The 12860-nt window shown below is 34.4% G+C and overlaps 2 protein-coding genes across 2 annotated transcripts in view; both read right to left on the reverse strand.

The window, feature by feature from the left end:
* Positions 1 to 1254: 1254 nt before the first annotated feature.
* On the reverse strand, positions 1255 to 10017 carry LOC119838222 (putative tRNA pseudouridine synthase Pus10). The gene is made up of 12 exons (XM_038364074.1): positions 9829 to 10017; positions 8921 to 9249; positions 8485 to 8594; positions 7368 to 7501; positions 6803 to 6904; positions 5922 to 6040; positions 5273 to 5386; positions 4546 to 4648; positions 3717 to 3823; positions 3210 to 3303; positions 2377 to 2563; positions 1255 to 1453 (listed from the first exon to the last, which is right to left on the reverse strand). The coding sequence occupies exons 1-12, from the start codon at positions 9949 to 9951 to the stop codon at positions 1269 to 1271; spliced, it is 1707 nt and encodes a 568-aa protein (XP_038220002.1). The 5' UTR covers positions 9952 to 10017; the 3' UTR covers positions 1255 to 1268.
* Positions 10018 to 12455: 2438 nt separating this feature from the next.
* Positions 12456 to 12860, reverse strand: part of LOC119838066 — a 6595-nt gene continuing 6190 nt past the window's right edge. The window contains exon 5 of the mRNA XM_038363874.1: positions 12456 to 12519. Within this exon, the coding sequence (XP_038219802.1) occupies positions 12456 to 12519 (64 nt within the window). The remainder of the gene's footprint in view (positions 12520 to 12860) is intronic.

A 12860-nucleotide genomic window follows, 5' to 3' on the forward strand; every position in this document is an offset into this window, starting at 1 on the left:
AATTATCTTTTAAAATATAATATATGAAGGTATAATGATAATAATTGAATCTCGATAATGTTTTTGATGTATTTTTTAGTCTAAGTTTTGTATTGTTATTTACACACGTCCATAATATATTTTTGTAATGGTTTTTTATACTTAAGAATAAAAAAATCCGTATTTTTTTAGATTCTACACAGGAAATAAGATATTATTTTTAGAATTTTTACATTTATTAACCGACGCTCTAGAAAAGGAGGAAAGTTCTTAATGTTACAATTATTTTTTTTTCGTATGTCACTCGATAACTCTGGGTTTTCAATTGATGGATTTTTTTATTTTTGTGTTATAACAAAATTTATTTTAGATATGTAATGATATTTCTTTAACAGCTGTCATGAATTTTGAAAAACTACTGTTAATTTATTTTTCATAAGCTTTCTTGTATCTATTAAAACCTTATCGAAATCGGTTTATCCGTTCACACCCTTTTATGTACTCTATTTGATGGCAGCTATTAAAGACATAAAAAAATATACACATGTTATTAATTATTAAAAAGCTGATAAATTTGTTATTATCTAAGATAATTTGAAAGTACAATAACTTTAACTTAGTGAGTTAGTCTATCTTTAGCTTTCAAGTTATTTGACTTAACTAAGCGGTGAAACGTTTTGTTAATAAGTTAGCAAGTTGAGGGTTAAGATATAACTCGTTTATGTTTGTAACTTATGGGTGAAATGGACATTCCAATGACATAAGTATTAAAGCGTGATTATTTAAATATTTTCTTTTATTTTGTATCTAAGATCATTACTAATAACATTTATGCAAGCTTAGCTTTATTCTATACAGAACTAGCGGTCCCCCCCGGCTTCGCCCGTGTTACATATAGACGCTAGTACGTAGAGATCAAAGATAGATATCAACCAAACCAACAAACACTATTACTTTCTACTATATACTAATATTACTAATAATATAAAAAATGATCACACTATTATTATTAATTTAAAAATTCTCTAATTGGTCAAGTTTCGTATAAATAAGCTAAACGCAACAAAATTACTCGCCCATCCAATTTATGATGGTGCCAACCGTTGCTTAACCTCAATTTTTTCTTATCATAATGGCAACAGAAAAACTAGAAACTCTAAGAACTCTATTATGATTCATGAGATACAGCTTGGTGATAGATAAACAGACAGACAGTGAAGTCTTAGTAATCCCTAACCCTTTGGATATAAAAAGGCGGGAAAATAAAACACATTCCATTTTCAAATAATTTATTCACAACGTGTCGGCGGCCAGTCCAAATGCACTTTGGTCACGTCTAGAGCGAGCAAGTCTATATCCGCCGCCAACAGGTGCGAGAGAGACGGCCTGCTCCTCGCCAACTCCCCGTGAATCCACTCCTTTACATATGTCCCCGCTGACGTCACTATGTGCAGGAGAAATAGATGCGGGTGTTCTGAAATTTTTTTTCAGTAAAATCTTTTAATTTTTTTAACACTAGCTGGTGCCCGATGTATGTTGTATATCCACTTTGAATTTTTATTTTTATGTATTCAATGTGCATAAATGTTTTTATTATATGAAAAAACTACATGCGCCCCGTGGTTTCACCCGTGTAAGTCTGTATCCCTTAGAAATATCGGGATAAAAGTTGTCTGTGTGTTATTCCAATTGTCCAGCTATCGACGTACCAAATCTCATTATATCGGTTCAGTAGTTTTTGTTTGAAAGTGTAATAAACATCCATCCATCCATACTTAAAAACTTTCGCGTTTATAATATTAGAAGGATTATTATGACCGGTAATTGCTACAGATAAACAAGAAATAAAATTGAATGCTAAGTGTAGTTAGTTTTTAGGTTTCCGAACCTAAAATGAGAAGTCCACTTAAGTTAGTTTTATAAAAAAAAATAGTTATTATAGTTATTTAAAAAACAATATTACAGAGTTTCTAGCCGGCCCTTCTCTGTAGAGAAGTTTTTTCATTCATTCATTCAACAGTTCACAATAAACATTCATACAACAATTTACATTCATTCATTCAACAAGAAGTTTAATTGTATGAATGATTTAGTTCAGTTTGCTATTTGCTTCAGATCATGCTTTTTGTAACGCAATAAAAATCTTCACTCATTTATTTCATACATTCTTTCATTCATTTAATTTATTCGTTCATTTCATTCATTCGCTCATTTCATTTATTCGTTCATTTCATTAATTCGCTCATTTCATTCCTTCGTTCATTTCATTCATTCGTTCATTCGTTCATTTCATTCATTCGTTCATTTCATTCATTCGTTCACATCATACATTCGTTCATTCCGTTCATCCACTCATTCACCCTACCCAAACCCACGACCAGCCCAGTCCCAACTCACCGGGCACAGGCCTGGCGCTCAGCTCCAACACTTGCCGGGAGCGGTTCAGCAGCGGGCGGCGATGCAGCACGCGTATCGGCGTCTTCTGGGTTATATTCACTCGGGCGCAGTCGGTCAGCTCCGTGTTGCGATACGTGTTTATGAAGTTTATGTCTTTCTCTGTTATTTTCACGGCGCCTGTCGCGTCCTGAAAATCCGTTGATATATATAAATGTGTTTGGATGTTTGTCCGTAAATCACGCTGAAACTACTGAATTTTTATGAAATTTGGTAAACCGACAGGGTATGAGCTGACTTGGGTGATAGGATACATTTATCCTGATTATGATCCTTTGAATTAATTAAACTTTATTTGCCTGTAAGCATGATATAACATTATTATTATCTTAACATAGTACAGAGCAGTGGTGTTTTCTTTTATTTGTATTACTAGCTGCGCCCCGCGGTTTCACGGTAGGAATATCGGGATAAAAAGTTGCCTATATGTTATTACAGTTCTCCAGCTGTCTATGTACTAAATTTCATTGCAATCGGTTCAGTAGTTTTTGCGTGAAAGAGCAACAAACACACACACATCCTTGCAAACTTTCGCATTAATAATATTAGTAAGATACTCTACTAATTATAATGAGTCTTAGAAAACAGTAACATATTATGTATGGAATTAAGTTTTTTGATCTATGAATCAATGTATTTCTTCATAAAAAATCTCCTATTTTTTTAATCAGCCATGACTGTCCCACTGCTGGGCAAAGGCCTCTCTTCCCTCAGTCCACATCTACTATTTACTAAAAAAAAAATATTTCTTTTCATAATTTTTCATACAAGCTTACATCATCAAACTTCGAGTGAGTTAATTTAACACACAGCGCCTCGTACGTCTTGCATTTCGTCTCTTCCCCTTTCTTTAGCTGCGCTAAATCATCTCTGGAAATAAATAGTGAACTGTTTAAGTATTTGATTAAAATGTATGCAAAAATGCACCTAAACTCCAGTAGATAAGGTGCATTTTTGCAATAAATCAATCACATACGTAAGAATCGTTATAAAAATCGATAAAAAAATGAACTAACAATTAATCAATATCTTCTCAAATTAAAAACTAATAATTTACAGACATTAATAAATTTCAAAACTGAAATAGTCTCTAACACCATAGAAATACGGTTCAATTCAACTAAAACTTAAAGAAATTGCCACAAAATCATAAATAAACAAAAACATACTCTAAAAACATACCACTAAGCTTCATTTTAACCAACTCTAAAAAATTCTCGGTCTGTATAAAACCAAACAAAAACGAACCTTAACACCAACACAATAAGGTTCACTTCACTCACCTGCTAACATAAGTTAACGACTTAACAACCACATCGCCGCTTTTACTAACTTCCTCACACGCTAGTTGCAATTCCTCTAACTTCAATTGCCTCAAAGGATCAGATATCTGAAAATTTACTAAAAAAAATCAGACATTTGAGAAATTTTGAAAGAATAGAAAAAATTTGATCACGAGGCAGGATTTTTTCTAGGTAAAAATTTTTTTCTATTCTTTCAAAATTTCTCATTTATAAAGCATTTCAATGCTATAAAACTAAAAATTAAAATCAGACATTTACATAAAAAATCAAAATTTTTTCACACGCTTTTATCAGCTTCACCTGTATGTATGTAACCGACGGCTTTAGACCCGATTCTGACCCACTTCAAACGGACAGATTGAATTCAAACTCTGTACACTTATCGCGGATCGGTGACAATACAATAGTTTCATGAGTTTATCTTATTAACCTGATAAGAATAACAGGTTTAAATAATTACTTATATATACTCTGTATAACAGCAAGTGATAGGAGAAAGGGATGAGGGAATGGGCTATTTAACACTTGTAATATATTTGGACAAATAAACTCACACACTGAGAAATGCAACGACGCAATAGCATAGCCATAAATGTAATCTAAAACATTACACCTCTTCTGACAGTCGTGTAATAAGTTCCAGATGGATTGCGTAAATTCGCCATAATCAATAACAATAAAAACTTTTTTTTGTTTACTAAATAAAAATTTTATATAATGGTGATGGTGATGATGATGATGATGGTGATGGTGATGGTGATGGTGGTGGTGATGGTGATGGTGGTGGTGATGATGATGATGACATTACCTCGATAGCGAACGGCCTCCCCTCTCCGAGGCACCGCACGTCGACGTCCTCCCGACCCGCCGCGATGAATTTCAACCGACTTTCCACTTCCGTTTCCGAGAAACTGAAATTGTATTATATATTGTAATATATTTTTATCCTAAATTATTTTTTTTTTCAGTTTGACAAAAAGACACGAGTCTATTCGGAGTATATATCTGTCTATCTCTTTCTATATATATAGAGACAGAGAGAAATATTCCATTAAATAAAAAATCCTCATCTATTTTGATTAAAAAAATGCCACAAATTCACGTCATAATTGCAATACAACTAATGTCATGATATTAATAATTAATTAATTATAATATTATAAATGCAAAAGTTTGTAAGGATGTGTGTGTGTTTGTTGCTCTTTCACGCAAAAATTACTGAACCGATTGCAATGAAATTTGGTACGCTGGACAACTGGAATAATATATAGACAACTTTTTATCTCGATATTCCTACGGGATACGGACTTACGCGGGTGAAACCGCGGGGTGCAGCTAGTTAATAATAAAATGTACGAAATATCAAAAGATTCACTAATTTAAGCTAACAGATTTTTGTACAAAGTACACTTGAAACGATCTTCATCATTTTTTTAACATCGGATAAAAAATCCAAAACACCGAAATAAAAGAAATCTTATTACGAATGATGCGTCCGCAGGGTTACTTGCTTGTCTTAATTGCTTAATACTCACTTAAATAACTTAGCTAAAGGCCCGAATATAATTTCCTGCACCGAAGTTGGTAGGACTCTCCTACCGTCCAACACCCACGGCGATTGCGGCAGGTTTCTGCTTAATTTTATGTACCTTACAAAAATAAATAACAGTTATATGTTAAAAGCGCAACTACCCGCAAATAAAAAACGAAAAAATATTAATAAATAAAAAAAATCTCGATATCTACTTCAATTCGTTAAAATTGGATTATTTTTACAATTACAAATGTAAAACATAAAAAACTTAAAATAATAAATGTTTAAAAAACAATTATAGAATCTAGTAATTTGTCTCACTTGCTCTTATACAGATTATACGTAAGGAAATTATTGAATCCCGACGATCCTAATCAGGATAATAAGATAAACTCATGAAACTATTGTATTGTCACATACAAACATACAGGTGAAGCTAATAAATAATTAAAAAAAACTAATAATATGTAATTTATATATGTACTTCGACTAATGGACATTTAAAAAATCGAAAAATAATAGGCTAAATTCATTGTCTCAGTTTTTTTTACTAAATAAATTAACTAGCTGGGTGAAGCTGATAAAAGCATTTTCATACAAGAGAAAGAGAGAGAAGAGAGAGAAGGGGGAGAAGAGATCGGAGCCCTCACCTCCCCGCCAAGTAGGCCGGCGCGTGCGCACACACAACGCTCACGCACTGCGCATGCTCGTGCGCTTCGAGGCTGGCGCCGCATGCGGACAATGTTGCCAGCGTCGCGTTCTCTAACGCCTGTGGTGTTGCCATGATTTAAAATTATATAAAAAATTAGCTGATCCGGCAAAAGCTGTTCGGCCTTACTCTTATCATTTAGGTGTATGAAAAATAGATGTTAGCCGATTCTCAGACATACCCGATATGTAACACAAAATATCATAAGAATCGGTCCAGCCGTTTCGGAGTAGTTTGATAACTAAAATTGACCACGGGAATTTTATACAAGATATAAAGTGGTTATAGAGTGCCACAGAGTTATCTCTGAAATGAAGTCTGAATGAGTCATCATCGTCACCTTAGTATAAGATTTAGAATAATACTAGCTGCGCCCCGCGGTTTCACACGCGTAAGTCCGTATCCCGTAGGAATATCGGAACAAAAAATGACAATTTAAAGTCGGTATGTATGTCTGTATCCTATGAGCTTCTCCAGACTATAATCTATCTCTGTACTAAGTTTCATACAGATACGATCAGCTGTTTTTGCGTGAATGAGTAACAAACATCCATACATTTCTAAAAACTTTCCCCGCCAATTCTCATAAAGCGGTTATTATTTTTTTTTTATTTAATTCTCGTGATCGATTTAAACACCACATTCTCTTAAATTATAAGAAATCCTATCCATAGTTTGCCTGGTAGAGATCGCTCATAAGCGATAAAGCCGCCTATGTAACCTAATAAATGTGTCTTCCTTATTTAAATGTGTTGAATAAATATATAATATTTTTACTATTTTTTTTATTGAATCTAAATTTTTTTTTTCACAATACATCACCTGCTCCACGGATTGTCTTGTGAACTCAGTGGGGAAGCGTCTCTTCTGTTTGCTGCGCGATTTAAATAGATCCGACGACACCCTTTTAAGAATTTCCAATTCCTAAAAAATAAATACAAAAAAATCAATATCAGACTGACAGACAGACAGACAGACAGACAGCGCACCCTTAGCAGTAATAAACATTGATAATAAATAAAATGAAAAAACACGCTTCAGTTAATAGTAAATAAGTTGTCGCACGTGTGCTCTTATACAGAGTATACGTGAGGAAATTATATTTAAATTAATAATTATATGTGAAATAGCATTCTGCTGTGTATCATTCAATGAATGGAGGAGCCGGAGGCCCATATCCATTTCCTTCCCTTTCCCGGCCCTTTCTTTTATTCCTCTCGCCAATTCTTTCTTAATCCCTTAACAATTTAAAGTCGGCAATCCATTTGTAGAGGCGTAAGGTCTGCAATTGGACCTTATGCCTCTCTAAATGTTCATGGCCGGTGGTAGCGCTTACCATCTGGCGTCCCACCAGCTCCATTGCCGGCTGTGACATAAAAAAAATTACCTGTAAATCATCAGGATAATCTAAATGCACGGTTATGAGAAGTGGTGAGTCCATATTGAACATCTTATCTATATTGACCGCTACCCTCTCTCTGAATGTCATCTTCCATGCATCTTTTAACGGGGTAATTGTATCTGAAAGAGATTCAATTTGTTCATGAATTTTTTAATTAATCTATTTATATATTATCTGTACTAATATTATATAGCTGAAGAGTTTGATTGTTTAGTTGAACGCACTAATCTCATGAACTACTGGTCCAATTTGAAAAATTCTTTCAGTGTTACATAGCCCATTTATTGAGGAAGGCTATAAGCTATATATGTACCAAAGGCGAAGCCGGGGCGGACCGCTAGTACAATATAAGTTTGTTTTAACAAAAATTCCGCTAAACTGCTAAACAGTTTGTTGTTATAATTACTTTTAATAAAAACTGAAACCATCATTCGAAGGGGACAATCAGACCATATTGAAATACGCCCACACGAAATAAGGCATCATCAAAATCATTTCACCTAGTCGGAAGTTATGATAAACAAACACAAAAAAACATACAGGCAAAGTGAGAACCTCCTCAAATATAACTCTATGGTTTTTCAACTGTTATTATTTGTTTCAGTACGAATTCGCATTTTAGCACGTTTCGGCACGAATTGGGCCAGGAAGTATCACACAAACTTCCTTATAAGACCAGCGTGACATAGTGGCATGCTACTATGTTTCGTCTAGCGAGTGGGGAGCCGGAGGCCCGTGTCCTTCTCCTCACCCGTCCCAATCCATTCCTACTATCCAGTCAATCCTTTCCTTTTCCCCTTTCCCCTTACAAGCGGGCAGCGCATTCGCAAAGGCACTACCTCTGCTCTGTTCACGGGCGGTGGTGATCGCTTACCATCAGGCGAACCGCCAGCTCAGTTATCCGCAATGACATTATAAAAAACATATATGACGTTATGTAAAGAAAAGGTTTAATATTATTTCATTATTAATCATCATTAATATATTAGCAAAACGATAAAATGTCCGAATTTGAGAACTTTAGAAGCAACATATCATCATCAGCCCATACATGTTCCCACTGCTGGGACACAGGCCTCCTATGAGGTAAGAAGTAACATACTTGGGTCATAATCCGGGAACGTGTCTTTAATTTTTAATGCGATTATACTCTCACGGAGTATCGTCGATATTGGTGCAGATAAGCCACAGGTGTACGTTTCACATTCATATCTGGAAAAGGAAGATTGTTCTTACTAATTTACAAAATTGAAAATATCTAATACTGGCTGCGCCCCGCAGTTTCACCCGCGTAAGTCTGTATCCCGTAGGAATATGCGAAATTTTTTAAGGATGTGTGTGTGTTTGTTGCTCTTTCACGCAAAAACTACTGAACTGATTGCAATGTAATTTGATACATAGACAGCTGGACAACTGGAATAACATATAGGCAACTTCTATCCCCATATCACGTTAATTACTTTTTATACGGACTTGTGCGAGTGAAAGCGCGGGGCGCAGCTAGCGTTATATATATAGATTTTATATTAACAATGTACCTTTTTTTCTGAAATATTTCCTTGATACTGCTAATGGTATCTTCCCAATAATCTTCCTGCAGCACACCAAGACAGCTCACGCACACATCTACCTTTCGTTTTTTACAGGGAGGCAATATTGGACTTTCCTTACAATTATATGTAACAGAATTCCTCTTATTTTGTACGGAATATTCCTTGACGCAACCTTCTGATTCATTTATTTGAATATCTGTTTGCATATCCTCAGCAGTCATATTGTTTGATACTTCATTTAACTTATCTTCTAAGTTAGACTCATCTAAGCTATTCCTACAGTTTAATGCATCATTTTGTTCGCCATCTAGATACTGAAAAATACTAGTAGTATTAGAGCCAGGAAGGAAATATGAGATACGAGTCTTTGTTTCCATCATTTTTCAAATGTTGAGTAGAAAAATACATTAATTATACTAATATTATAATGAGAGAATAAAGTTTGCATGTATATAAATGTAAAGTTTTTACACAAAAACTACTGGACCAATTTCAGAATTCATTCACTATTAGGAAGCTGCAGTTTCACACAGTGGCTGACACTTCACATTGGCTATTTATGTACAAGGGCGAAGCCGGGGCAAACAGCTAGTGCTGAATGAAACATGCTAGCTATAGAAATTTTATTTTATTTTTAAAATATCAATTTCTTTTAAAGGATGCAATATAATATCCACGATTATCTCATCATATTTTTTTTCCTTAAGGTTTTTGGCAAAAAAAAACACAACACAACATAAAATTTTAGCTTTGTTTCGATTTTTTTAAAAGAAGCAAAATAATAAGGTTTTATTAACTCGTTGTTCGAATGACCATTCAGTTTTTAATTGGCATCAAATATATAACCACACGCTAATGTTAGAACAACAATATATTATTTTGTACTAACAAACCTTTTCGGCACATTTCTTAACATCAATGTAAACACTAGGCTTTTTATAGCCCATAAATCGAAAACAGCACACGTCACAACATCCAAGTTCCTTACAAAACTTGTATAAAGGTTTGTTATCCATTTGGAAATACTTTTTAATAACAGTCGTGAAATTTAAAAATCTATAAAACACTACAAACAATAATCAAATATTTATAGGTTATACATTGGATTTTGAAATCGTTAATCGATTACCGTCAAGTATACCATGTCATCTGTCATTGATAACAAACGTCAATTGCGTTTCAAAATACGCATAATCCTTCTTCCTATCCTTCTAATCCTACTAATATTATAAATGCAAAAGTTTGTAAGGATGTGTGTGTGTTTGATGCTCTTTCACGCAAAAACTACTGAATCGATTGCAATAAAATTTGGTACGTAGATGGCTGGACAACTGGAATAACATAAAGGCTACTTTTCATTCCGATATTCCTACAGGATACAAACTTACGCGGGTGAAACCGCGGTGCGCAGCTAGTTTGTTGTAATGCGGTTAAAAATACAATAGTTATCATTTTTTTAAAAGAAACGTAGTCTTAAAATTTTGTACCAATCTATCAGTTGGTAGCCATGAATTTTTAACGTTGTTGAGTATTGTTCGTATTTTGGAATTAATAATCATTTCACATTTGCAGCGTTGGTACAGTAATAATCGAATAGCTTAGACCTTTTTTTGATGCGCCACATAATAAAAGACCTGTACATAAGACCAAGAAATTTAGTGTAATTGTAAACGTCCGTCCAACCAGAAGCGACCCCAGGCGTAAACAAAGGTACCGCCTAATCTTTCACGCAGGGTTTCGTAACCTTTTTTACTGATGTACAAACCTTCCTGTGGGCTGGTCTCAACAAAAGAAAGAGATAGACTACCCATATTTCATTTTTTCTCTGCAGTATTTACGTCAGCATTGTTTTTCGTTAAAGGCAAGTGCCCATGTCTGTTTCCAATGTTTTAAAATTTCACTTAAAGCGACAGTCTTTGATTGTAAAATATCATGCTAATAAACTATAAAGGGTATTAATATCAAAACAACTATTTTATTGTTTATTTCATGTGATATTATGATTAAACTAGGCTGCAACCGCCGTTGTGCCCGTGGCACCTTCTGCGTTAGCACCTCCCGTCACTAGAATAAAATAAATTACATTATCCATTAACGTAATATATTATTACTTAAATAAAGAGTTGTCATCATCATCAGCCCACATGTGTTCCCACTGCTGGGACACAGGCCTCCTATGAGGGTTCAGGCTATAATGCACCACGCTGACCAAGCGCAGGTTGGCAGATGTCACATGTCGTTGAATTTTTGATTCTTGACATGCCGGTTTCCTCACTTTATTTTTCGTTTACCGTTTAAACAGTGGTGATGTTACACATGCACAGATAAATTGAAAAATCTATTTATTTCCTGCATGCTCGCCGAGTCTCAAACCCCGTCTTGTCGATTTTAAGTCCGAGGTCCTCACCACTGAGCCACCCCTACGTTTGCATTAAATAAAAAGTACTAAATTATATTTACAGATTTCCTATTGAAGAGGTTTAGATTAAATGTATATTACTCGAATTTAAATTTTAAAATGGTCTCTATAATAATTTCTTAAATTATATCCTTTACACGACAGAGATAAAGGAACATATGATGTACAGGGTAATGGCAGAATACATTTTAAGTAGTCTTACAGTGCCACCAACTTATCTGTATAAGGGGCGAAAAATTTAAAGATAATATATAATATTATAATCTAAAGATGTTGAATTGCCATTGATGATTACTTCAAGTGCTCTATGTGTTTTATTGTTATACTTCTTAATTTTGATGGTTAAATATTTAACCGACATATTATGTCGAATGGTGCTAAAAGTGATGCAAGGCATATTATTCTAAAGGTTACACTGCAGTGAGGGTGACGCCACCCTTTATCTCAGAGATAAGTCGGTAGCACTGCACCATCATCTATTATGGTGTTCATTTCTATAACTTACCGCCCCCACCAGTTTCAACCGTAGTTTCGGGAATATTTTGCGTTGTCGATGTTGTTTTATTTCGCGGTTTCCATACACTGCAACGAGTTGTTTTATGAGTTTTAGCGGAGAGAAGTTAGAGTGTAAATTATGATAAAAGATTAATTGGTAATAACGCTAGAGGGCGTGGGTATGAAAATCCTACTATCCTAATCCTTCCTAATCCTACTAATATTATAAATGCGAAAGTTTGTAAGGATGTGTGTGTGTTTGTTGCTCTTTCACGCAAAAACTACTGAACCGATTGCAATGAAATTTGGTACGTAGACAGCTGGACAACTGCAATAACATATAGACAATTTTTTATCTCGATATCCTACAGGATACGGACTTACGCGGGTGAAAACGCGGGGCGCGTCTAGTAAGAAATATTTGTTAGTAACAATCATATGAGCGTACAAATATGCTACAGAGAGAAAATTTTGCTGGTCTTCAATAAAAATATGTCTAAATTTTATGTGGGGTATTTCTATTCCATCAAAGATATTGCTGCTAAATATATACATATCTAGGTTCAATTATTGTCCATTAGTATGAAATAGATACAAAATGTGTACTTACAACGTCATACGTGTTTTGGGCATATATCTGGCCGCCTGAGCTCTGGTTTCAAGAATCTCTCTGTAAAGAAGATTGCTTAAAATATCCAGCCACGAAATCTCAAAGGTCAAAACAAAACAACCTCTTCGATTTTGAAAGATAGATACTATAATAATAGGTATATAATAATACATTCATAAGCGTTTCTATTTCTTGCGATTTTCTCCAAATTCACCTGATAACACTATGCTAGTTGCATAAGTGTTATTCAACTCAGAACTTAAAAGCGGCGGAACAGATTTTAATGATTTTTTTGGTTAGATTAAACTGCACTTGGGGCACTAATTATATATATATAAAGCTACACTACCACTCACTGACTCACTGACATCGCTTTTCTCGGAAACTGGGCAAAAAGGGGG

Source organism: Zerene cesonia, unplaced genomic scaffold (genome assembly GCF_012273895.1).
Source record: "Zerene cesonia ecotype Mississippi unplaced genomic scaffold, Zerene_cesonia_1.1 Zces_u001, whole genome shotgun sequence".
NCBI classification, from domain to species: Eukaryota; Metazoa; Arthropoda; class Insecta; order Lepidoptera; family Pieridae; genus Zerene; species Zerene cesonia.